This window comes from Plutella xylostella, chromosome 6, assembly GCF_932276165.1.
Source record: "Plutella xylostella chromosome 6, ilPluXylo3.1, whole genome shotgun sequence".
NCBI lineage: Eukaryota > Metazoa > Arthropoda > Insecta > Lepidoptera > Plutellidae > Plutella > Plutella xylostella.
In genome coordinates, this window is record NC_063986.1 from 5,940,882 (window position 1) to 5,965,707 (window position 24,826).

A 24,826-nucleotide genomic window follows, 5' to 3' on the forward strand; every position below is an offset into this window, starting at 1 on the left:
AACAATATTTTCGACGATAGTTCTTCCAATAAAAATGTTAACTACATGTAAATGCTGCGTTAAATTACACCAATAAGTACTAATTCAGAATCACTAAAATCAAACTATATTATTTACGACGCCTCTACAAGGTTACCTCGAGTTGCAAAAATGTTAGTGATGGAACATATCGACAATCACCGTAAATCAATCACCGGATATTTTTAGGGTTCCGTAGCCAAAATGGCAAAAACGGAACCCTTATAGTTTCGTCATGTCCGTCTGTCCGTCTGTCCGTCTGTCACAGCCGATTTACTCGGAAACTATAAGTACTACAGTGATGAAATTTGATGGGAATATGTGTTGTATGAACCGCTACAAAAATATGACACTAAATAGTAAAAAAAAGAATTGGGGGTGGGGCCCCCCATACATGTAACTGAGGGATGAAATTTTTTTTTTCGATGTACATACCCGTGTGGGGTATCAATGGAAAGGTCTTTTAAAATGATATAAAGTTTTCTAAAAAACATTTTTCTTAAAGTGAACGGTTTTTGAGATATCAGCTCTCAAAGTCGTAAAAAGTATGTCCCCCCCCCTCTATTTTTATAACTACGGGGTATAAAATTCTAAAAAAAATAGAGGTGATGCATGCTAATTAACTCTATCAACGATTTTTGGTTTGATCAAAGTATCTCTTATAGTTTTTGAGATAGGTTGATTTAACTGTAATTTTGCTGCTACGGAACCCTTTGTGCGCGAGCCCGACTCGCACTTGGCCGGTTTTTGTTATTTGAGTATTCATAGCACCATTGCTCTAGATCTAGAAGATATGCCCACCGCCATAAAATGCTGAATTTAATGAATAATGCATGTGAACAAGTTACAACAGATGATTGGAAGAAAGTGGTTAATAAAACTCGAAAAAACATCACTGAAGATTGGCAGCGCGAAGTCCGGTTTGACTCCATGTGCGACCAGAAATTAATAATAAACCTTGAAGATTGTTCAAGTGACTCAGACACTGATGATGATGACTGTGACTTAGGTTGTACACCCTTAACATAAATTTTAAATCGTAAAATCTTTAAATATAAATTTTAATTGACATTTTTACTAAATAATCAAACTAATAAATGTATGAAGAAAAATTTGGTGCATTTTTTAAAATCATTTTTGGAAAACTTATCGATACATCGATGTGAACCGTACGAAACCTTCCCAGCACTAGTCACATTCGTTTGACAGCTGTCATTCTAATCAAGCTATTTTTAAAGAATTGTAATAGTTCTACTGTATATCAAATGTAAAAAAATGGGACTATCATTATTTTTGGTGTCGACCTTTTCGGAGTGCAACTTTTTCATTGCTTGAGAGTGAACATAATTATGTAATATGTATGGACTTTATGAAATTGTATCATATTACCTAACACAATATCAATTTTCATACCTACTTATATTTTTCAGCTCAATTTATCACCCTTACGAATGGAAAAGTGTTACTCATGTATGCAGGTCACACGTTCAGCAAAAGTGGAAAGTTAAAACATGGATTCCGCTATCTGTGCTCTAAAATGCTCACGAAAAAATGTCGTGCCGAAATAACAATTTCCTTTGATTGTCAAGAAGTAGTCAGAGTAAAAGGAGGACATAATCATGAAACAACCACTTATCACTTACTAGTGATGGATCCTATACTAAAGTATAAAATATGTACCAAAAGTATTTTTCCAAAAACCTACTCTACAGGTCAAAATTGAAGAAATCCCAAACAATTAAACAGTGCCATAGCACCAAATTACTCCTAAACGGAAAATGTTAGCTGAAACGGCCATGATGCAGTCCGCAATATTGAAGTAGGTGTATTTAGCAGCGCATCAGAATATTAACAACTAAAATCGTAAATATTCTGTTCAATTTGAAAATTTTTGTTCCTCAAAGATTCATTTCATGAATTATAGTCCTTAAAAGTAGCTTGATTAGAATGACAGCTGCCATCAAAAGTAACCACATAACCTTGTAGTAGCGATCTAAAATTTTTGTTCCTCAAAGATTCATTTCATGAATTACAGTTCTTTAAAAGTAGCTTGATTAGAATGACAGCTGCCATCAAAAGTAACGACATAACCTTGTAGATCGCTACTACAAGGTTATGTCGTTACTTTTGATGGCAGCTGTCATTCTAATCAAGCTACTTTTAAAGAACTGTAATTCATGAAATGAATCTTTGAGGAACAAAAATTTTCAAATTAACCATAGATTAATATTGGCACACGAGAAATAATTCATGTCTGGCCTATAAACAATATTTTATATTATTATTTTATTACATGTAAATGCAGCGTTAAATTACACCAATAAGTACTAATTCAGAATCACTAAAATCAAACTATATTATTTACGACGCCTCTACAAGGTTACCTCGAGTTGCAAAAATGTTAGTGATGGAACATATCGACAATCACCGTAAATCAATCACCGGATATTTTTTTGAGTATTCATAGCACCATTGCTCTAGATGTAGAAGATATGCCCACCGCCATAAAATGCTGAATTTAATGAATAATGCATGTGAACAAGTCACGGCAGATGATTGGAAGAAAGTGGTTAATAAAGCTCGAAAAAACATCACTGAAGATTGGCAGCGCGAAGTCTGGTTTGACTCCATGTGCAACCAGAAGTTAATAATAAACCTTGAAGATTGTTCAAGTGACTCAGACACTGATGATGATGACTGTGACTTAGGTTGTACACCCTTAACATAAATTTTAAATCGTAAAATCTTTAAATATAAATTTTAATTGACATTTTTACTAAATAATCAAACTAATAAATGTATGAAGAAAAATTTGGTGCATTTTTTAAAATCATTTTTCGAAAACTTATCGATACATCGATGTGAACCGTACGAAACCTTCCCAGCACTAGTCACATTTGTTTGACAGCTGTCATTCTAATCAAGCTATTTTTAAAGAACTGTAATAGTTCTACTGTATATCAAATGTAAAAAAAAATGGGACTATCATTATTTTTGGTGTCGACCTTTTCGGAGTGCAACTTTTTCATTGCTTGAGAGTGAACATAATTATGTAATATGTATGGTCTTTAATGAAATTGTATCATATTACCTAACACAATATCAATTTTCATACCTACTTGTTTTTTTCAGCTCAATTTATCACCCTTACGAATGGAAAAGTGTTACTCATGTATGCAGGTCACACGTTCAGCAAAAGTGGAAAGTTAAAACATGGATTCCGCTATCTGTGCTCTAAAATGCACACGAAAAAATGTCGTGCTGAAATAACAATTTCCTTTGATTGTCAAGAAGTAGTCAGAGTAAAAGGAGGACATAATCATGAAAGAACCACTTATCATATTGCTAGTGATGGATCCTATATTAAAGTATAAAATATGCACTAAGAGTATTTTTCCAAAAACCTACCCTTTAATGGTCAAAATTGAGGAAATCACGAGCAATGAAAAAATTCCAGTGCCATTAATCCAAAACGGAAAATGATAGCTGAAACGGAATGACGCCGTATGCAATATTGAAGTACTTACCAACATTAAAAACAGCGCATCAAAATATAACAACTGAAATCGTAAATATAGCGTTCAAGATTTATAATTACACGTTTAAAAAAAAACTCGGTGCAACTTTTTCATTGCTCACGTTTGTATGAAATTTATAAAATTGTACTTATCATAATTATTATCATATACTATTTTCATACGTACTTTATTTTCAGCTCAATTTATCACTCTTACGAATGGAAAAGTGTTACTCATGTATGCAGGCCACACGTTCAGCAAAAGTGGAAAGTTAAAAGGTGGATTCCGCTATCTGTGCTCTAAAATGCACACGAAAAAATGTCGTGCCGAAATAACAATTTCCTTTGATTGTCAAGAAGTAGTCAGAGTAAAAGGAGGACATAATCATGAAACAACCACTTATCATATTACTAGTGATGGATCCTATATTAAAGTATAAAATATGCACTATGAGTATTTTTCCAAAATCCTACTGTTTAATGGTCAAAATTGAGGAAATCACGAGCAATGAAAAAATTCCAGTGCCATTAATCCAAACGGAAAATGATAGCTGAAACGGAATTGACGCCGTATGCAATATTGAAGTACTTACCTACATTAAAAACAGCGCATCAAAATATAACAACTGAAATCGTAAATAATGTTCAAGATTTATAATTACACGTTTAAAAAAAAATCTGGGTGCAACTTTTTCATTGCTCACGTATGTATGTAATTAATAAAATTGTACTTATCATAATTATTATCATATACTATTTTCATACCTACTTTATTTTCAGCTCAATTTATCACTCTTACGAATGGAAAAGTGTTACTCATGTATGCAGGCCACACGTTCAGCAAAAGTGGAAAGTTAAAAGGTGGATTCCGCTATCTGTGCTCTAAAATGATCTCAAAAAAATGTCGTTGCGAAATAACAATTTCCTTTGATTGTCAAGAAGTAGTCAGAGTCAAGGGCGAACATAATCATGAAGCCACGGCTTATCATATTACTAGTAATGGATACTATACTAAAGTGTAAAATATGCACATCATCGGTGTTTTAAGCATTGACTCGCCTTACTAAGAGTTAGTAAGGTTGTGCTGAAGGTACGGGTTCGATTCCTGGCTGGGGCAGACGTTTTTTCAGGCGTTTGATGGCGATTTGGCTACTAAGGGTTAAACAAGTTTATACATGTATTGTGAAATAAAGGTTTTGATTCTGTAAGTTGGTTTAATAATTATTGTGTATTATTGTTTGTTAGTTATTTAGTGTTTTCATGCGATTGTCAAGTCCATCTGTTTTTTTAAGCCATATCAGATTTTTACTTTTGATATAGGTAGTCATTAAAAAAATGTTTTATACCTTAGGATTGGAGACTTAAATAACACTGTATACAAACTGATTTGGTATTACGTGGATCACAACTTTTTACAGTTGAGTAAAATCCATGTCTTGGATTTTTTGAAAGTACTTTTTTAGGCAGTTCTACAAGAATGACTAGAGTAGTTGAAATAATTGTAACATTGAAAACCAACGTTTTTCTTTCAGTCCAGTTTATCACTCTAGTCAATGGATCGTCTCTGCTTACGTACAAGGGTTACACATTCGGCAGAAACTCATCAACAACTAGTGTGATCCGCTACCTCTGCTCTTGTAGACTCTCCAAACAGTGCAAGGCTTTAGTAATTGTGTCTAAAGATAATAATAAAATTGTGAGGTCTAACGATATTCATACACACACACCTACAAAATATATTAAAACTAGTTCAGGCTTGTACCTCAAAATGTAAAGCGATTTCATTGCTTAGCTATTTATTCCGCAGATCACTTTTATGTGACCACTGACCATTGAAAAATCAGCCCTAAAAATACTGGATGTTACTTTTAATAAGAAATGTTTTTAAACACTTTTTTGTCTTTTTCTTGGGGTCTTCGTCAACAATCAGTGAATGGTCATGTTACACATAATAGAATTATAATAAAGATTTATTTTTCGCATTGAATTCTGTCACACGACTGGAAAAGCGTGCGTACAGGCATTGGAGTCCTGTTTAACTCGTATACCCCATCGCATTATATGCACGGTCCTCTATTTACTTCCAGCTAACTTCATCTCACTGTCTACTGGAAAATCTCTACTAATGTACAGGGGTTACACTTTCAACAAGCACGTCCAGTTGGCCAGTGGATTCCGGTACAACTGTTCCAGTAGGGTGTCCAAGAAGTGTCGGGCGTACGTCACATTGTCCAATGACGGAAAGACAGTCGTGAAAGCGAAAGGCCACACGCACCAGCCTGTCCAATACCACGTCACCGAATCTGGTTTTTACGTTAGATTATGATAGAGGGAGTGAAAATGAGTCTTTAGAAACGAGAGTGGTTTCATAATTGCCTAAAACTGCATCCTGTCGCAGTTTCTCGACTTCCCTGAATGCCTACTTTAGGATTTTAGTTTTTATGTCTAAATATTAATGAAATTATTTCCGTAACCAAAAAATAATCATCTATATATCTTGTAATTTCTTTTCAGATTTCCCCTTTTACCTCCACTATTAAATAATAAATTACTTAGTGCCCTATACTTCTATAGAATATTTTTTTATTTCAGCCCACTTTGTCACTCTGCCCAGTGGAAAGTCTCTGCTTATGTACAGGGGGTATACGTTCAGTAGAAACACTGCATCGTGCAACGGCTTCCGCTACAACTGCTCCAACTGGCTCTCCAAGACCTGCAGAGCCTACGTAATCATGACTAAAGACGGCAAAAACATTATCAAGTCCAGAGATGACCACACGCACGAGCCAACTAAATATCACATCACTAACTCTGGATTCTACATGCGAATGCGATAAAATGTATTTACTTAGTAAGTTTTGTGTGCCTATAAAAATATAAGTAATTTTAATAAAATATTATGACTTAGCTTCCTATGATCTCCACGTTTTCTTTTAAAGTAAATGATTTTAAAATCCATAACAAAAAATATAAAATGTATATTTTTTTTAAGAAAAAAATTACCAGTTCGTTTTTATGTAATATGTTGTGCCTAAAATATTTAATGTGATGCCAACTTTAACAAAAGATGTTATGCCAAATAAAATCAGAGCTAGAAACACTGCGCTAAAAAACCATTTTTTGCAAATTTAGATCTTAATCTTAGTGTTGCTAAGTACTATAAGTGTTAACATGATATAAGTACCTACATAAAATTTTGTGAATGTACATAAGTAAATAAGAAGCGTTAATTAACCCCGAGAAACAACTGTGTTGTTTGGGGTATCATGTATACTGTGCACTTTTTATGGGATTAATAAAAGATTTATTTATTTATTTATAAGGGAAAAAATTAAGAAAAAATTAAATAAATTGAGGTGCAGTTAAATACTATACATGCAATAGGGTTACAAGAACTGGATAGTTTGTTAGAATGAATTAAAAATGAAATTAAAACCACGTGTATTGAAAATGAACCCGCCTACAACAGAACACGAATTTCTGGAACGATACGTATTATATTTTTCTAATAACCCCTGTTATTTATATTATATCTTCGTTTTACTGTGAACATTGTGCAACAGTGACACGATTTTTCTGTTTGGTCAGTACTGCTTTTTTCTAACAAACTGTATCTTTAGTTATACACTCGCTATAATAATATAGAGAATATAGATCACAATGCCTAGTACATTCATACCTACTTAAGAAAGGTGGCCGCTGGTGGCTGGATGAGGAATATAACAGGCATGTCCAGCAGTGGAATATAACAGGCTGATGATTACTGATAATAACGTGAACATAGTGATATAACATATTTTGTGTATGTAGACTAGTGTTGGTGAAAGAATCGAGTATTTTATTCTTTATATCCGAATGCCAGTCGAATGACTCGGAACTCATGTGACTTCAAATATAAAAAAGGAGAAGCGAAGCGAACAAGTCTCGAAATAATGACTAAAAGACTCGAGTCTCTTACCAAAACAAGTAGATTCCAAAGTATTTGTTAATCAATAAATAAACAGATAAGTGCTAAAGCCATACCAGCCATTTACTGACCTGTCCTAACTATCACCATTTTTTTATTGTAAATTTACAAACGCTTTGTATTTCTATGAATACGGGAATAAGTATAATAATAATATCCAGCCATGTCTTTGTTCCAGTCCAGTTCATCCCTCTGACTAATGGAAAGACTCTGCTCATGTACAAAGGTTACACGTTTAACAAGAATCAGTCTCTGGCGATTGGTTACCGCTACAACTGCGCCGCCTGGACCTCGAAGAAGTGTCGAGCCTACGTCAATATATCCGAGGACAAAACACAAGTTATAAATTCTAAAGATTTTCATACTCACCCGCCCACTGTATATCGCGCCCTTGCTTCTGGGTTTTACTTCAAGGTTTGCTAGAATGATGTTGAATCGATGGCATGGAATAAAACAAATTAAGAACACACTTGATAGTTGTAATTGTTTTCGTTATAGGAACCTTACGTCCATATTGGTCTAGTTGTAAAAGCTTCACTGAGGCCCATGTTAGATCCCCGGGTAGCTCAATCAATTTGTCTTTGTAAATTATGGTCCCAAGTATGGTTAGAACATAGATACACAAATGACAAATAATTTATCTAACATAAATAGATGATGTGATATCATCCATATACTCAATCATATGCTGTCGAATGACCACTTTAACAAATCTTTTTCCCATTTAAACTTCAGGTGAAATGATAACCTTAGCCAATGGAACTTCGCTCCTCATGTACCAAGATTACACCTTCAGTAAGAAAAGCATGCAGTCTCAGGGCATCCGTTGGCGCTGCTCGAGTTACCACAGCCAGTGCCGCGCCGCTCTGCTCACCGGACCCGACGGCATCGACATCATCAAAGACTTCCATCAGCATAATCACCCGCCACCCAAATATCTCCGGAAAAATGGGATTTATATTAAGTTATAAAGTGGTACATATACGATCAATTATGATATTAGTTTGTGGTATTAAAAAACTGTTGGTTGTCCATATCGATACTGCTGTCTTCTTTCCTGCCATGACTATTATACATAATGTAGCAAAATGGGTATATTAATCCAAAAGGGTGTGACTCAGAGGTCATTCGGAAAAGCTTTGGTTCCACGACCTCTGAAATCTCGGGAAAAAAAATCTGATCTCTATAGTGAAAAGTTGTAATGGTAACCCGAAAGGACTTTTTTACTACTTTTCTAATTACCTGTATTATCAATCATCGTGAAAAATTATGACTCTCTTTTTGTAAATTATTTTCTACTATTATTATACCTACTCTATGTTAGGTATTCACTCTGTAGTGTATGTAATGTAGGTAGATATAGATTAGTAATAAAGGAGCTTGTGTGGGTAGGGGCCATATATGATTCATTCTGGAATAAACCGTAATGTACATAAGACGTTGTTTAATTTACTTCATTGGCTAACGAGGATTTTCAACGATATCGCGGAAGCATTTCAGTATAAGTAATTAGAATTATTTACGAATCAGCTGGGCATCGAATCACAACAATGTCGGTGGGGAGAATCGGCGAGTTTGATGTCGCGAGTGGCAACTGGGCGAGGTACGTGGAGCGATTGGAAATGTATTTCCAAATCAACAAAATTGAAGAAAAGGATCGAGTGCCTATGCTTATCACGGTCATTGGTGATACGGCGTACGCGCTATTGAGCGATTTATTAAGCCCAGGGAAGCCATCATCAACAAAATACAATGTAATTGTTTCCACGTTGAAAGATCACCTGCAACCAAAGGTTTCCATAATGGCGGAGCGTTACCGGTTCAGACAAAGGAGGCAATCGTGCGGCGAAAGTGTTAAAGATTATTACACGGAGCTTAAAAAGTTATCAAGTGAGTGTGATTTCGGTGCTAACTTAGAGGACAATTTACGGGACCAGTTAGTATGTGGTTTAAAAAGTGACGTAATTAGACAACGACTTTTTGCGGAGGACAGTCTGAGTTTCAGCCAAGCTGTTAAGATTGCGTGTTCACTGGAGGCGGCGGAGCGCGATGCGGCGTCGGTGGAGGTCATGGGTGCAGGGGGCGGCGGCGCCTCAGCCCATAGCAACAGCGCGGTACATGCGCTGACGTCATCGCGGGCGCGCGGGCCATCCGGCTCGGCGGCGCAGGGCTCCTACGGCCGCGGGCCTAGTGGGGCGCGGAGATGGGCTTCGCCGGACACGGCTCGAAGTGCTGATCAATCAGCTCAGTGTGAGGCGTGCGGCGCACGCAGCCACGGGATAAAAGACTGTCGATTCAGAAGGGCAATCTGCAGTAAATGCGGTAAAGAAGGCCACCTACGGCGTGTATGCCCCGCGTGGGCGGAGCGCGCCGGACACAGATGGGCGGGAAACAGAGGATACAAACAGAGCAAATCTCTGCATCATCTAGATGAAGGAGTACCCGCCCAGGAAGAGGATGACTCAGCAGAATGTGAAGAGGAGTTAAACCAACTCTGCTTGAGTGGCTACAAGCCGGTGAGTTTACCCATAAATGTAGATGGCCATAGATTACGTATGGAATTTGTCTATGGTTGTAATAATGGATTCCCGCCTAAAATAAATAATAAAAAAAAAACATGGCTGTCAAGTTGTAATCTGCCGCCCCGCTTATGGGTATTATGAGTGTCTACCTATCTATACATACAGTCCACTTACCAGTTTAACATTTCTTATTAGACGCAAATAAAGATTCATACAGAACGCATGTTGTTTGAGTTTAAATAATCCCAGCAAGTAAAAGCCGACCTTATCATCCTATCATTTGGTCCAAATCGAACCGGACTGAGCGCGAGCGAGCCTACCTGCGAGAACAAAAGAACCACCGGGACAGAGATAAGGCGGCCGGCGGACACCTGTTTATTTGCAAGATTTAGTGCAATTATAATTGAAAAGTTATAAACTTGAGTGCGAGTGCGTAAATAAATAATAATTACGTGATTTTGAGACATTCTTAAAAACTTCTAATATGAGACATTGAGTGAGTGAGTTACAGACTATGGACAGGGTGCATTTACGTTGTTTTTAAGAACTATACCTACCTAATAAATTACGGACTTAGTGCTTGTGCTGGGATTATTACTTGTGAGCTACAATGACTACTACGAAGGAGGTGGACGAGATTATATCATTACAAGATGAGTTATTCGATCAGTTGGAGCGATCTATCAAAAATTACAAGAAAACGGCCAAGGAGAAAATTAAGCTACCTTATTTACTTACAAGGTTGGAGTTGTTGGAACAATTATTTACCGACTTTAAAGAAGGACATAAGGCGATAGTGTTAGCTTCGCAAGATAGATCTGACGCATATTTTACGCAAAATACGTATGACATTTTCGAAGATAATTATGTGGAATACAAGGCGGCGTTACGAGAGGTTATCGAGCGGTTGTCACCGAGTGCAGCGTCATCGTCAGCGCCCGCCACCGACACCGCGGCGGCGGCGGCGCCCGGCAGCAGCGCCGAGATAAAGAGTGAAGTTAAATTACCTCAAATTAACTTACCTACATTTAGCGGAAGATATGAAGAGTGGCAAACATTTTATGACATGTTTTCGTCGCTTATACATAAAAACCAGAGCATTACGGCAGTACAGAAATTACACTATTTAAAAAGTTATTTAACTGGTGAAGCCAAGAATCTATTGAGCAACTTTTCAACTACAGAAGCTAATTACGAAGAAGCTTGGAAACAATTAGTGAAACGTTATAACAATAAAAGATATAACTCGAACGCAATATTGAGAAGTTTATTTGCTATGAGAAAAATAAATACAGAATCAGCTGGTGCAGTGAAGAATTTACTTGATACAACATCTACTTGTCTGAAGTCCCTGCAAAATATGGGTATCGATACGAGCTCGTGGGATGCAATTATTGTATTTTTTGTCGTATCAAAATTAGACACAGAATCCATGAGACAATGGGAGCAGCATGTTAGTATGGTTACTGATGAGTTACCGACCTGGGAGCAACTACGAGAATATTTAGAGCACCGATTCCGGTCGTTGGAGATGATCGACACTAACGTGACGCGTCCTAATCAACCTGCCAAGCCTGTCACGAAAGCTAAAATATTTCACACTGCTATTGAGAATAAACAAAAGAGCAATGATGTCGAGTGTGCGATGTGTCATGAGAATCATTATATTTATCACTGCAAGCGGTTCGGGCTAATGACACCTAATGAGCGACAAGAGTATGTCCAGAGTAACCGACTGTGCTTCAACTGCTTATCACCAACTCACGCAGCATTGAAGTGTCGGCAGTCAAGTTGCAGAAAATGCGGAAGGAGGCACCATACCATGCTACACTTCGAGCGAGTGGAGAAGGAGGCCAGGCGCGAGGGTACGTCAGCGAACGAGGCTGCAGCGACCGCGTCACCGAGTGGACACGAGAGGCCAAGCACATCCCAAGGTGACACGCACATCACCGCAGCGCATTCCAGAGGAGAAATGCAACCCAACAGCGTGCTTCTTGCGACGGCTAGAGTAAAGGTATTTAATTCGACAGGTTGTAAACAAATTATTAGAGCTTTACTCGATCAAGGATCGCAGGCATCTTTTGTAACTGAGGCTACTGTACAATTACTAGGGCTTACACGTAAACCTGTTAGTGGTTGGGTGTCAGGTCTGGGAGATGGTCGTATGAGAATAAAACACACTGTTTCGCTTCGAGTAGAGTCACGCCATAGCCCAGAAAGTTCGATACAAGTTAATGCGTATGTGTTACATTCCTTAACTTCTTTACTTCCCGCAGCTGAGTTGACAGTTCCTGAGTGGTCAGAAATTGGTCACTTACCTTTAGCTGATCCTACATACACGAAACCAGGTAAAATAGATGTACTTCTAGGTGCAGAGGTGTATGCTGAAATATTGCAAGATGGCTTGATTAAGCAATCTGAAGGGAGTCTACTAGCACAGAATACCATATTCGGATGGATTTTATCTGGAAGAGCGGCGAGAGGTCCTGAGGAACTAGCAAAGGCAAATGTTATGAGCATGCATGTACAAGTGAAAGAAGATGACTTATTGAAGAAGTTTTGGGAGATGGAAAATGAGCCTAACACAATACACAAAGAGATGACCAAGAGTGAGAAAAAGTGTGAAGAGATTTTCGACGCAACGACAGTGAGAGATGATGAAGGAAGACTGGTGGTAAGGCTACCATTTACAACGGAGGATCCTAAGAGTCAATATGGTAATTCAAAAGAGATAGCTATCAAGAGACTAGAGATTTTAGAGAGAAAACTAAAGAGAGAACCTAAACTGAGAGAAGAGTACAATAAAGTGTTTGAAGAATATTTGAGTTTAAATCACATGAGAAAGGTGAATGAAAATGAGCTTGAGAATCCCAAGGCAGTCTACTTGCCTCACCACGCCGTAGTGAGAGAAGACAAGGAGACCACAAAGGTGAGAATCGTCTTCGATGCTTCGAGTAAAGGGACTAACAATGTCTCGCTGAATGACGATCTGCTCGTAGGTCCGAAGTTGCAGCAAGACTTGAGACACATACTAATGAGATGGAGAAGGCACAAGGTGTGCATCGTCGCGGACATTGTGAAGATGTACAGGATGGTCCGTGTGGCTGATGAAGACACCGATTTTCAACGAATAGTTTGGAGATTTTCATCGGATGAGTCACAACCTATACAGCACTATAAGCTGTTACGGCTAACTTTTGGAACAGCATGTGCGCCATATTTGGCTGTCAAATGCCTACAGAGACTTGCTGAGTTAGAAGAATCTAAATATCCGTTAGCGGCAAAATTAACAAGGCAAGATTTCTATATGGACGATCTAATCACGGGAGCTGAAACAGAAGATGAAGTTATGAATATATACAATGAGATGAATGAACTATTGAGATCAGGAGGTTTTGAGCTACAAAAATGGAACAGTAATTCAGAGACAGTACTACAGAAGATTAGGAAAACAGAGAAGACAGGACAGGAGCAAGAAAAAGGATCTGATTCAATCAAACTAAACAAGAGTATAAAGGTTCTTGGAGTGAGTTGGAATAGAGACGCTGATGGTTTCGAGTACATGTTAAAGTTACCAGAGCCCACAGATTCGATATCAAAGCGGCAAGTGCTTTCTGATGTCGCAAGATTATATGACCCCTTAGGCTGGATCGCCCCTGTCATAGTTCTGGCGAAAATTCTGATACAAAAACTGTGGCAATCGGGTCTAGAGTGGGACGATCGTTTGACTGAAGATCTACTGAGTGAGTGGCTTGCATATCGACGCGGGTTAGTAGATTTAACACAGCTAAAGCTACCGAGATGGTACAATGCTACTCAAAACTCGAAAATCGAGCTACACGTGTTTTCGGACGCTTCGAAGTCAGCTTTTGCAGCAGCAGTGTATGTTAGAGTGATAGACGAGTGCAACCAAGTACATGTACACCTGCTGACAGCAAAAACCAAAGTTGCCCCCATTGAAAAGGAGATTTCGATTCCCCGCCTCGAGCTGTGTGGGTCAACGTTGGCAGCAAAACTTATCAGCGAAGTGTCGCAAGTGATGGAAATACCTAAAGAGGATTTATATGGCTGGACTGACTCCACCATCGTTTTAGCATGGCTTAAGGGAGGCTCAAGTCGTTGGACGACTTTTGTGAGCAACCGAGTGTCCACGATATTAAACATCATGGAGTATGAGCAATGGGGCCATGTATCGTCGGAGACAAACCCTGCGGACTGCGCTTCGCGAGGCATGCAACCACATGAGTTGCTACAAAACTCATTGTGGTGGAATGGGCCGCAGTGGCTTTCTGAGCCTAACATCGAGAGTGATGGTACTAAGGTTGAGGACACACACGAGGAGGAAAGAGTCAAGGCTTTAACTGTTTTATCAAAGATAGATGAAGAAGAATTCATTTGGACAAGATTTTCGTCATTATCGAGAATGCTAAGAGTACTAAGTTATTGCAGAAGAATTTTGAATTTAAAGATACCAGAAACCGAGAGAGCTAAATTAACAAAATTTGTTACAGTAGAGGAGACAAATGAAACATTACTTTGTTGTGTTAAAGAAGTTCAAAGGCGAGAATATGAAAGCGAGATAAAACAGTTAAAGACTCGAGGATGCGTTCCTAAAAAGAGTAATTTACGTACTCTTTGCCCTTTTCTTGACGAAAAAGGAACATTAAGAGTTCAGGGACGTATAGCACAATCAGACGCATGTTATGACACGAAACATCCAATAATTATGCCTGCTAAGGATCACCTTACCAAGCTCATAATTGTTGATGCTCATCATCAAACTATGCATGGAGGTCCTCAGATTATGTTAAACTTTCTAAGAGCAAAATTTTGGATTATTCATGCCAAGGAACAAGTCAAGAAGGTTTATCGAGAATGTGTTATCTGCTTAAGATATACCACCAAGAAGACAACTCCATTCATGGGTCTTCTTCCTGAGGCGAGATTAAAACCAAGTAAACCATTCAGGTCTACTGGAGTGGATTACTGTGGTCCTATCAACATAAGATTTTCACCAGGCAGAGGAGCTAAATCGTATAAGGGCTACATATGCCTCTTCGTCTGCATGGTTACCCGAGCAGTCCACTTGGAAGCGGTTACTGACTTAACTGCTAAAGGTTTCATAGCAGCATTCAGGCGTTTTACTGCTCGGCGAGGCCATTGTCAAGATTTATATAGCGACAATGGCACTAATTTCGTCGGAGCTGATAGAGAGATGCGAGACATGTTCAACAGTGCAAAATCATCACTGACGGAGGAAATTGCTTCGTTACTTACCTTGGAGCGTACAACGTGGCATTTTATCCCTCCCCACTCCCCAAATTTTGGAGGTTTGTGGGAGTCCGGCGTACGTAGTACAAAGACGCACCTGCGTAAAGTAGTTGGGAATAGTACACTTACCTATGAGGAGATGTCGACAGTTCTGGCGCAGGTGGAAGCGTGTCTAAATTCACGACCTATTTCCGTACTTAGTGACGATCCAAGCGACCCTCTCCCCTTGACACCAGGCCACTTCTTAGTAGGTGAACCTTTGTTAAATCTAGCTGATGATGATTATACTAAGTTTAATGTTCAAGGATTAGACAGATGGCGCTTAACGCAAAAAATTGTAAATGATTTTTGGAACCGATGGTATAAGGAGTACTTAGTTAATTTAAATCAACGGTACAAATGGAATACTAAAAGTGTTGAGCCCGAGATAGGAGATATTGTTATCCTGAAAGAAGACAATTTACCCCCTGCTAAATGGGTACTAGGTAAAATAATACTTAAACATACTGGGCCTGACAATATTACTCGTGTAGTATCAGTGAAATGTAAATCTGGAGTGTTCAAGCGTCCAGTAAGTAAAATTTGTGTAATTACTAAATAGTTAAGTTAAATAAATTGTTAATGTCTTAGAGGCTATTTACTTTAAAGATTGTCAGTTTATGTCGGTTGTTAAATTAGAATAGTTAATGCTGAAGCTGGCAATTTCTACTTGTTATATTTAGTATTGTTTAAATTGTTAACATTTTGTTGTCAATATCTGAGTTTAAGTTTTAAGCTAGAACTAATACTTACCTGTTACAGTGAGCAATGTTATGTAATGGTGGGCGGCTAGCAAATACTTACGTTTTGAATAACTACATGTATTGTTATATTTTAGAGATACCTATTTCATTGTTAATACGTTAGGAATTTAGGATGTTGATACTAAAATGTGTTTTGCAGTCGTTAAGTTTATATCGAGTTCGTTCTAAGATATAAATTAGTTCTAAGTCTAGAGGTTTAGTTTGCATTTATGATCTGATATTTTAAATGTACCTACTTAAGTAAAATAACTAAGTTCTTGGTGGGCGGAATGTCTATGGTTGTAATAATGGATTCCCGCCTAAAATAAATAATAAAAAAAAAACATGGCTGTCAAGTTGTAATCTGCCGCCCCGCTTATGGGTATTATGAGTGTCTACCTATCTATACATACAGTCCACTTACCAGTTTAACATTTCTTATTAGACGCAAATAAAGATTCATACAGAACGCATGTTGTTTGAGTTTAAATAATCCCAGCAAGTAAAAGCCGACCTTATCATCCTATCAGAATTAGATACAGGATCGGCCATAAGTTGTATCAGTAAGGAAACATATGATTCCTTGTTTAGTAATAGGCAGTTGGAAAGCTATAATTTAGTTTTAAAATTCTATGATGGTAGCAGAGTACGTCCCTTAGGTTTAATTAAGCCTAATGTTAAATGGGGCAACATAACAAAACAATTAGAGCTCTTTGTAATTGAAGGTGGTACTACATCGCTATTGGGCAGGCATTGGTTAACTGAGTTGAAGGTGCCTTTGTTAACAAGCACAGATATGGTTGAACAATGTAATCAATTGGCAGATGGTAAAGAATTGAACATGTTACTTTCCAGACATAAGGAGCTATTCAGCGGCGGACTGGGTAGATTCACTGGCGGGAAGGTGAGGCTGCGGGTGCGGGAGGACGCGGTGCCGGTGTTCTGCCGCGCGCGCCCGCTGCCTTTCGCGCTCAAGGAGCGCGTGGACGCCGAGCTCGACGCCATGCTGCGGGACGGCGTCATCGAGCCGGTGGACTGCTCGGACTGGGCCACGCCGCTGGTGCCGGTGAGTAAGGCGGACGGTGGACTTAGAATATGCGCGGATTATAAAATCACGCTTAACCCTGCCTTGTTGGTCGATAGATATCCGTTGCCTAGGTTCGATGACTTATTAATGACCTTGAATAAGTCGGTTATATTCAGTAAATGCGATTTATCCCAAGCGTACAATCAGCTGGAACTCGATGAGTCAGCAAAATATACGGTAGTAAACACACATAGAGGTCTCTATAGGTACAAACGGCTCGTGTATGGCCTATCATCCAGTTCGGGGATATTTCAGCGGACCCTTTCAAATTTGCTAAAAGGCATTCCTTTCACGGGGGTTTTCATCGATGACGTCATCGTAGGAGGTAGGAATATTGAGGAACATCTAAAATCGTTAGAGGAGGTCCTGCGTAGATTGTCAGAAAATGGGTTAAAATTGAAGAAAAATAAATGCGAGTTTATGGTGGACGAGGTGAAATACCTCGGATATATAATATCAAAAGACGGTATCAAAACCGATCCGGAGAAGGTTAAAGCAATGGTGGAGATGGCGCCACCAGAAAACGTAGCCGAATTAAGGTCATTCTTGGGTCTGGTTAATTTTTATGGCAAATTTATCAAAAATATGAGTCAGATATTAGCACCATTGTATGAATTATTAAAAAAAGATGTTAGTTGGGTATGGAGTACTAGGTGCAAGGAGGCTTTTGATACAATTAAAAGGGTCCTAGCTAGCTCGGAGGTATTAGCACACTACGATGAGGATAAACCGTTAATCTTAACGTGCGACGCAAGCGGGCAGGGGGTAGGCGGAGTGCTCACGCAGCCGGGCGCGCGCGGGGAGCGCCCCGTCGCGTACATGTCTAGGACGCTTAGCGACGCGGAAAAAAATTACGCTCAGATACAGCGGGAAGCTTTAGCGATTATAGTCAGCCTTAAAAAGTTTCACCAATATCTGTACGGTAGAAAGTTTTTACTTAGAACGGATCACAAACCATTAGTTAGTATTTTTGGATCAAAATCCGGCGTACCACCTATGGCCGCGAGTAGATTACAAAGGTGGGCCGGTCATACTTTCGGCTTATAGCTATGACATTGAGTATGTCACAACGAAAGAAAATATAGCAGACGGTTTTTCGCGATTACCATTAAAGGTTAAAGAATATCCTAACAATCAGATACCCGAGCAAACCTACTTACATCAAGTACAAGACGCATTATTATTAGATGCTTCATTGATTAAAAGGGAGACGGCCAGGGACCCAATTTTGAGCAGAGTCGTTAGTTTTATAAACGACGGCTGGCCGCAGGAGATTGAAATTCAAAGCGTGAAACCTTATTTCAATCGCAGGAACGAACTTTATGTAGAAATGGGTTGCATTATGTGGGGCCACAGAGTGGTCGTCCCTGAAAGCTGTAAAAAAAAAGTGTTAGCAGAGTTACACGAGCCACATATGGGAATCGTTAAAACCAAAAGTATAGCGCGTAGTTTACATAACTACGCGCTATACTTTTGGTTTTAACGATTCCCATATGTGGCTCGTGTAACTCTGCTAACACTTTTTTTTGGTGGCCGGGGGTGGATGAAGGTGTCGAGGCGACGTGTCGCGCCTGCGCGGTGTGCGCGGCCGAGAGCGACGCGCCGCGCGCGCACCAGCCGAGCCCGTGGCCTTGGCACGGCCGGCCGTGGACCAGGCTCCATGTTGATTACATGGGTCCAATATTCAATCAGTTGTACTTAGTGGTAGTCGATGCTACCTCTAAATGGATGGAAATCTTTGCGGTGCCTAGCACTGGCGCGACGCACGCCATTGAGAAGTTAAGTCAACTTTTTGCGCAATTTGGGTTGTGTAAACAAATCATTTCCGATAACGGCCCGCCATTCTCGAGCACAGAGTTCGAATTATTCACAAGGTCAAACGGGATAGACCACATATTTTCCGCACCTTATCATCCCGCTTCAAACGGGGCTGCCGAGAATGCGGTTAAAACGCTTAAGAAAGTTATAAAAAAGGCGAAATTGGAAAATTCGAATGTATCAATGGCATTACAGAAGTTTTTACTACATTATCGTAACACCGAGCATTGCACAACGGGGGATAGCCCAGCGCAAATTTTAATGGGGCGTTCGTTGAGAACTAGACTTGATGTAATAAAGCCAGATAGGGAAAAAAAGGTGTTGAGAGCTCAGCGTAGTCAGGTCGAGGGTGCAGGGGGTAGTGTCAGGGAGCTAAAGGCAGGCGATACAGTATGGTGTAGGCAATACCAACCGGGTAAAAAGTGGGTTGCGGGGGAAGTGTCAGAGAGGTTAGGCACTACTGACTATACTGTCCGTAGGGAAGATGGTTCTGAGACACATAGACATATTGACCAACTAAGGCAGAGGTCGTCCTTAAGTGTTGCACCTCCGCCTTGCGATCCGGTTCGGCGTCGTGATTCAGGGCCGAGGGTGAGCGGTGCCTGCGACTATAGTCCTTCGCTAAGTGATAGCATTGATAACACGGATCACACGGTTACAAAATCGCCTACGCCTAGTACAACAGTGAATCTACCACAGTCTCCGCCTACCGCGAAACCTATACGAAGTACTCGTAATCAGAATCCTGTGTATAAATAATGGTTTAGTATTATATATGTATAACAAGTAGTAAGTAAGTATAATAGTTAAGTTTAGTGATCACTTAAGTATATGATTAAATTTAATTAAGTAAGTTCGTTAAGAGTATACTGTTATTTAAGTGGAGAGGATTGTAGTGTATGTAATGTAGGTAGATATAGATTAGTAATAAAGGAGCTTGTGTGGGTAGGGGCCATATATGATTCATTCTGGAATAAACCGTAATGTACATAAGACGTTGTTTAATTTACTTCACACTCGCCAATTTTTTCCGATGTCTATCGTATGGAAACGTAATTATACGCATTTTTTTATTTTCTATAGGTAAAATCATAACCCTTGGTTCTGGTAAAGCAGTTTTAATGTATCAGGGTTATACGTATCGCAGGCTGAGAGAAACTTCGAAGGGAATAAGATGGGGTTGCTCAAGACACAAAATCAAATGCCGAGCTACGGTGACCACTGCTCTGCACGAGGTGGACATTATCGAGAAAAAGCACGAGCACAACCATACACCGCCAATATTTCACATTTCCGCCAATGGGAGCTATATTAAAGTATAATTGAAATACTTTGAATGTAAACAATAATTATATTTTATTCGATTATGTATTATGTACCTATACTTAAAGTACGGAACCAACTGTACATGTTTGCCGCGTCAGCAATTACTTACATAATTTTACACAATAGCGTGCGATTGCATTTTCAATCTATTATTATAATAACTGTGAAAGTTTAATAAATCTATCATGAATCAAATTTGGTTTACTATCATAACTAAAGACAGTGCGGAGCTAGCAAGAGATACATATTAATGGTCCTTCGGGCCGGATTGTGATGTGATACTCATCTGTATTTTCCCGTCACCTTCAAGGTTGAATCGTATCCTTATATAAGAAAGCATAACCGACTTAATTATTGTTTTTTTAGGTAAAATGGTAATGCTTAGCTGTGGTAGATCAGTTTTAATGTATCGGGGTTATACATATCGCAGGCGAAACCAAACCTCAGTTGGTATAAGATGGGAATGTTCCAGGCACAGAATCAAATGCAGAGCCTCGGTCACCACCGCCATGAACGAGGTCGACATCATAGATGAAAAGAATGAGCACAATCATGACCCGCCACGATTTCTCATCTCCGCCGATGGGAATTATATCAAATATTAGTTACAAGATATATTAAATTGCCTATATTAAATATAGGCAGTTATTTTGATTCTACTATACAGATATTGTAAACAAAATGGGACGGCACAATCTTAATTAGAATTAAAAGCGTATTTATGGCTTATGGTAGACCTACCAGAGGATAGGATAGGATATTTGGATACTATTAAAATAAGTGACTCCTTATTCTGAGTTTAGTACGTATATATAACTTCAGCCTCTTAGTGCCAATTTCTCCATTGTCCGTTAAGTAGAGCATAACCAAGGAGTAGTGGTTGACGTTTGACACATCTGTCATGAATTTTATATGGAGATGACGTTTAATTTATAAATCAATCCCGGTCGGTTAGATAACCGACTATGGATAATACTTTTTTACCGTTGGGTTGTGCTGTGCTCAAAGGCTCATTTTTATGTGAATTCTAAACAAATTGTATATTTTAGGTATGTTTATTAAGCAACCCAGTGGGCAGATCTTGTTAATGGTAGAAGGGTATACCATGAGTAAATATTACACGTCCAGTGACGGAAGTCAGATTCAATGGCGATGCTCGTGTTGGAAGAGTAAGAACTGCCGAGTGAGCGTTTATACCACACCGGAAGGGATCGTCAACTATTTAAAAGGGCAGCATAGTCACACAGCTCCTGCTTATCATATCACGAAAGTGGGAAACTACGTAAGTGTTACATTTATCCCGTCGGGCGCGTGAACAATTTGCTAAAATCGTCTTAAGTTTTTTTTTGCACTCCCATTCAATGTGCTCCCTGTACCTCCTGCAGGTTGACTGGTAGAAAATGCTTTTAGCATTAAGTCAACCTGATTGTACATATTACTTTTGTATATTGTGCAATAAATCAAGGGCGTACCCAGGATTTCAGCTAAGGGGGGGCAGCTCATACCTGTTCCGAGATGATGGTCGGTCGGGTTACTCGGGTTTTATTGAAACATTATAGATAAAAGAATATTAAATCAAAATATCTGGGGTAAGTAATACGAGGTATAAAAACGCATGGTATAACATTCACAAGGTATACGCCCATATGATATAAATTTATTAAGTATAACGATCACTGTGCATAACAAACGAAAGGCATAATTACTAAATACATAATTTTGTAAAGAATAACGTTCAAAAAGTATAATTTCAATTGATATATCGATTAAAATATATAACGTTTATAACATATATTGTTCACCGTATATAATAACATTATGTATAATGAACAAAAAAATATATTATTATTGGAGCTATGTTGGGAGACGCTCCGCTCCGCTTCGCTGCGCTCCGCTTTGCTTTTAACGAACATGTGCACCTAACACGCTCCTCCTCGCTTTGCTCGTCGTCGCACCTATCTTTAGGTTTTGGTGCTAGGGGGTTTGACGGCGTTGGGTAATTAAACACAGATTATGCGATATGAGAAGAACTTTATACAAAATTATAGTATATATTTTAATTGATATACGTAATGTATGTTATACGAATCGATATTAGTCCTCGTGAGTGTTAGTTATTTTGATATTATATGAAATGTACGATATACCAATTGAATCTTATACCTTATGAAAATATAGATTTTGTTGTTATACGTAACGTTCATTATATGTTGTGAACGTTATTAATGTGAAATTATACATTTCGTTTTTATACGTCGCAATACGCACCCAAATATCTGACTAAAAAGAAAAGATACTTTGTTTCCAACACTTCATATAGCGCACAGTAACTAGCACGTTTTTAATTCCCACTTGTAAGGAAAATCTACGTTTATTTTATCATCTAGGGGGGGGGCAGTTGCCCCCCCTGCTCCTACCTGGGTACGCCCTTGCAATAAATAAAAATAAACAATCACTTACAGACACGGTGTGGCTAAAATGGTTTTTACGTTGTCACTAACTTAGTAATAAAAATAAAAAAATACCTTTATTTCAGGTGAAATTATAACAATAGTAAAAGTAGTACTATTCATTGGCCACAAAGCAGCAATTGCAAGCCTAGCCAGAAATAAAGCAATATTTTTTTTTCTAATTTAAAAGAAATAATAAATATTGCCTAAAAAAATGTGCCTTCTGTCTTTTACATTGAAATCCCTGGCCATTCCGTCCCGATCCAAACAACAGTATATTTATAAATTTAATAAACATGTTTTACTACTTTCAGTTAAATTCATAACAATGTCCAAATCGGGCAAGCAACACCTTATGATCAACAAATACATTTATTACAAGAAATCCACATTGCAAAGAGGAATGAAATGGTGCTGCACGAATTGTTTATGTCGAGCTTACGTCAAGACCAGCCATGAATTGGAAATACAAGAGATAAGAGGTGAACATCTACACCAGCCAGCCAAGTATCACCAGCTTGCTGATGGCACTTATATTAAGGTAAATAGGTATTTCATATCTAAGTTTCGTAGTGCTAAGATTATACAACCATAGCTCTGCTGTAGTATAGTTTGTAGTTCAATATTTACGAATGCTTCGTTAGCTGAATCCATTACTTATTACTAATTTAATACCTACTTATTTGTTTTAGGTTGGAATATGATAGCGAGAAATGAACATAATAATATATAATAATTTATTTATTTCAGACAATTTGTCCATATAAAAACACACATTTACAAAACTTAAATTCTAATATCTACTTAACACTACTTAATAACTAAAACAGATTTTGTTCTTATGACTAGTTGCCAGACAAGTGGACTGTCATTTCTTTCTGCTATAGCACTTAGGATACTGTTACCGCTCCCCCGCACTCTGCCCAAAAGAGAGGCCGACTTCTTGCGCCAGATTGCATTGAAGCCGTCTGTGCGTGCCTCGGCGAACATTGCTGAGGCACTGCAGAAGCGGGGTAGCCGCAACAGTGCCCTAAATGCATTATTGAATTGGATACGCAGAGCATTATACGCCTTTTGGGTATATCTTACCCACAAACTTCCCGAGTACAAAGAAGTGCAGTATGCTTTAAAAAGCGCAATTTTGACTGCAGGTGTACATCGGGAAAATCTGCGGGCCAGCATATTCGCCCTGACTGATAATGCTCTGCGTTCCCTCTCCATGTCCGCGTCATCATTCAGGTCCTCGGTCAACACGTGCCCAAGATATTTAAACTGATGAGCTCTTCTAAGAGCAACACCGTTGAGCCTGATGGGCGGAACAAAAGTTGGGACCTTGGTACCTGATTTAAAAACCATAAATTCCGTCTTTTTGGTATTGTAGTTAAGTCCATGAGATTTTGCGTAGGACTCACACACTGCAAGCAGCTCGTTGAGTGCACTGACAGAGGGGGCCAGCAGCACCATATCATCAGCGTAGCTGAAGTTGTTCATACACACACCATCGATATAGCAGCCAATATGCATGCTGCTGAGCCCCTCTATCAGCGCGTTTATATATAAACTAAAAAGTATGGGAGAGCTCAACCCCCCCTGTCTCACCCCACACTCAGGCCTACACGGCTCTGAAAATTTACCTAACCACCTGACTCGATTCTCTTGATTGAGGTACCAGTACCTAAAGAGAGATATCAACTCCGGTGGCAGACCCACTTCCTCCAGCTTCCGCCATAGGATGTCGTATGAGACAAGGTCAAAAGCCTTTGAAAGGTCCATAAAACATCCGTATACTGGTGTCCGTCTGTCAGTGTAGTACCTGATAGTGTGCTTCACACTGAGAATAACATAATATAAACAATGATGTCGATTCTGAAGGCAGAAATTCTAAATTTAGAGCTGTCAAAACCTTAATTTCTTTGTTTAAAATTCGACTTTATGATTGTTTCCGTAAATGTCATTTTATGCTAGCAAATTTTTTAGTTTGACAGCGTTAAAATTAGAATTTCTGCCTTCAGAATCGACATCAATGTGCTACCTACCGGAAACAACTGGATTGATGAAATGATTACTG

At 38.8% G+C, this 24,826-nt stretch overlaps 1 protein-coding gene and 2 long non-coding RNA genes across 3 annotated transcripts; all 3 read left to right on the forward strand.

The window, feature by feature from the left end:
* Window positions 1-777: 777 nt before the first annotated feature.
* Window positions 778-3,400, forward strand: LOC119694236. The gene is made up of 2 exons (XR_007266417.1): window positions 778-1,837; window positions 3,151-3,400. It is a non-coding gene; the product is annotated as an uncharacterized LOC119694236 (long non-coding RNA).
* Window positions 3,401-8,852: 5,452 nt separating this feature from the next.
* LOC125488695 lies at window positions 8,853-18,183 on the forward strand. Its single transcript, XM_048621923.1, has 2 exons — window positions 8,853-10,018; window positions 16,933-18,183. The coding sequence occupies exons 1-2, from the start codon at window positions 9,053-9,055 to the stop codon at window positions 16,936-16,938; spliced, it is 972 nt and encodes a 323-aa protein (XP_048477880.1). The 5' UTR covers window positions 8,853-9,052; the 3' UTR covers window positions 16,939-18,183.
* A 3,099-nt stretch (window positions 18,184-21,282) lies between these two features.
* Window positions 21,283-23,492, forward strand: LOC125488515. The gene is made up of 3 exons (XR_007266414.1): window positions 21,283-21,590; window positions 23,073-23,299; window positions 23,451-23,492. It is a non-coding gene; the product is annotated as an uncharacterized LOC125488515 (long non-coding RNA).
* The last annotated feature ends 1,334 nt before the right edge of the window (window positions 23,493-24,826 follow it).

What these genes read in the sequence shown, in the direction of transcription:
- LOC125488695 (XM_048621923.1), top strand. Translation starts at nt 9,053, where the DNA reads ATGTCGGTGGGGAGAATCGGCGAGTTTGATGTCGCGAGTGGCAACTGG.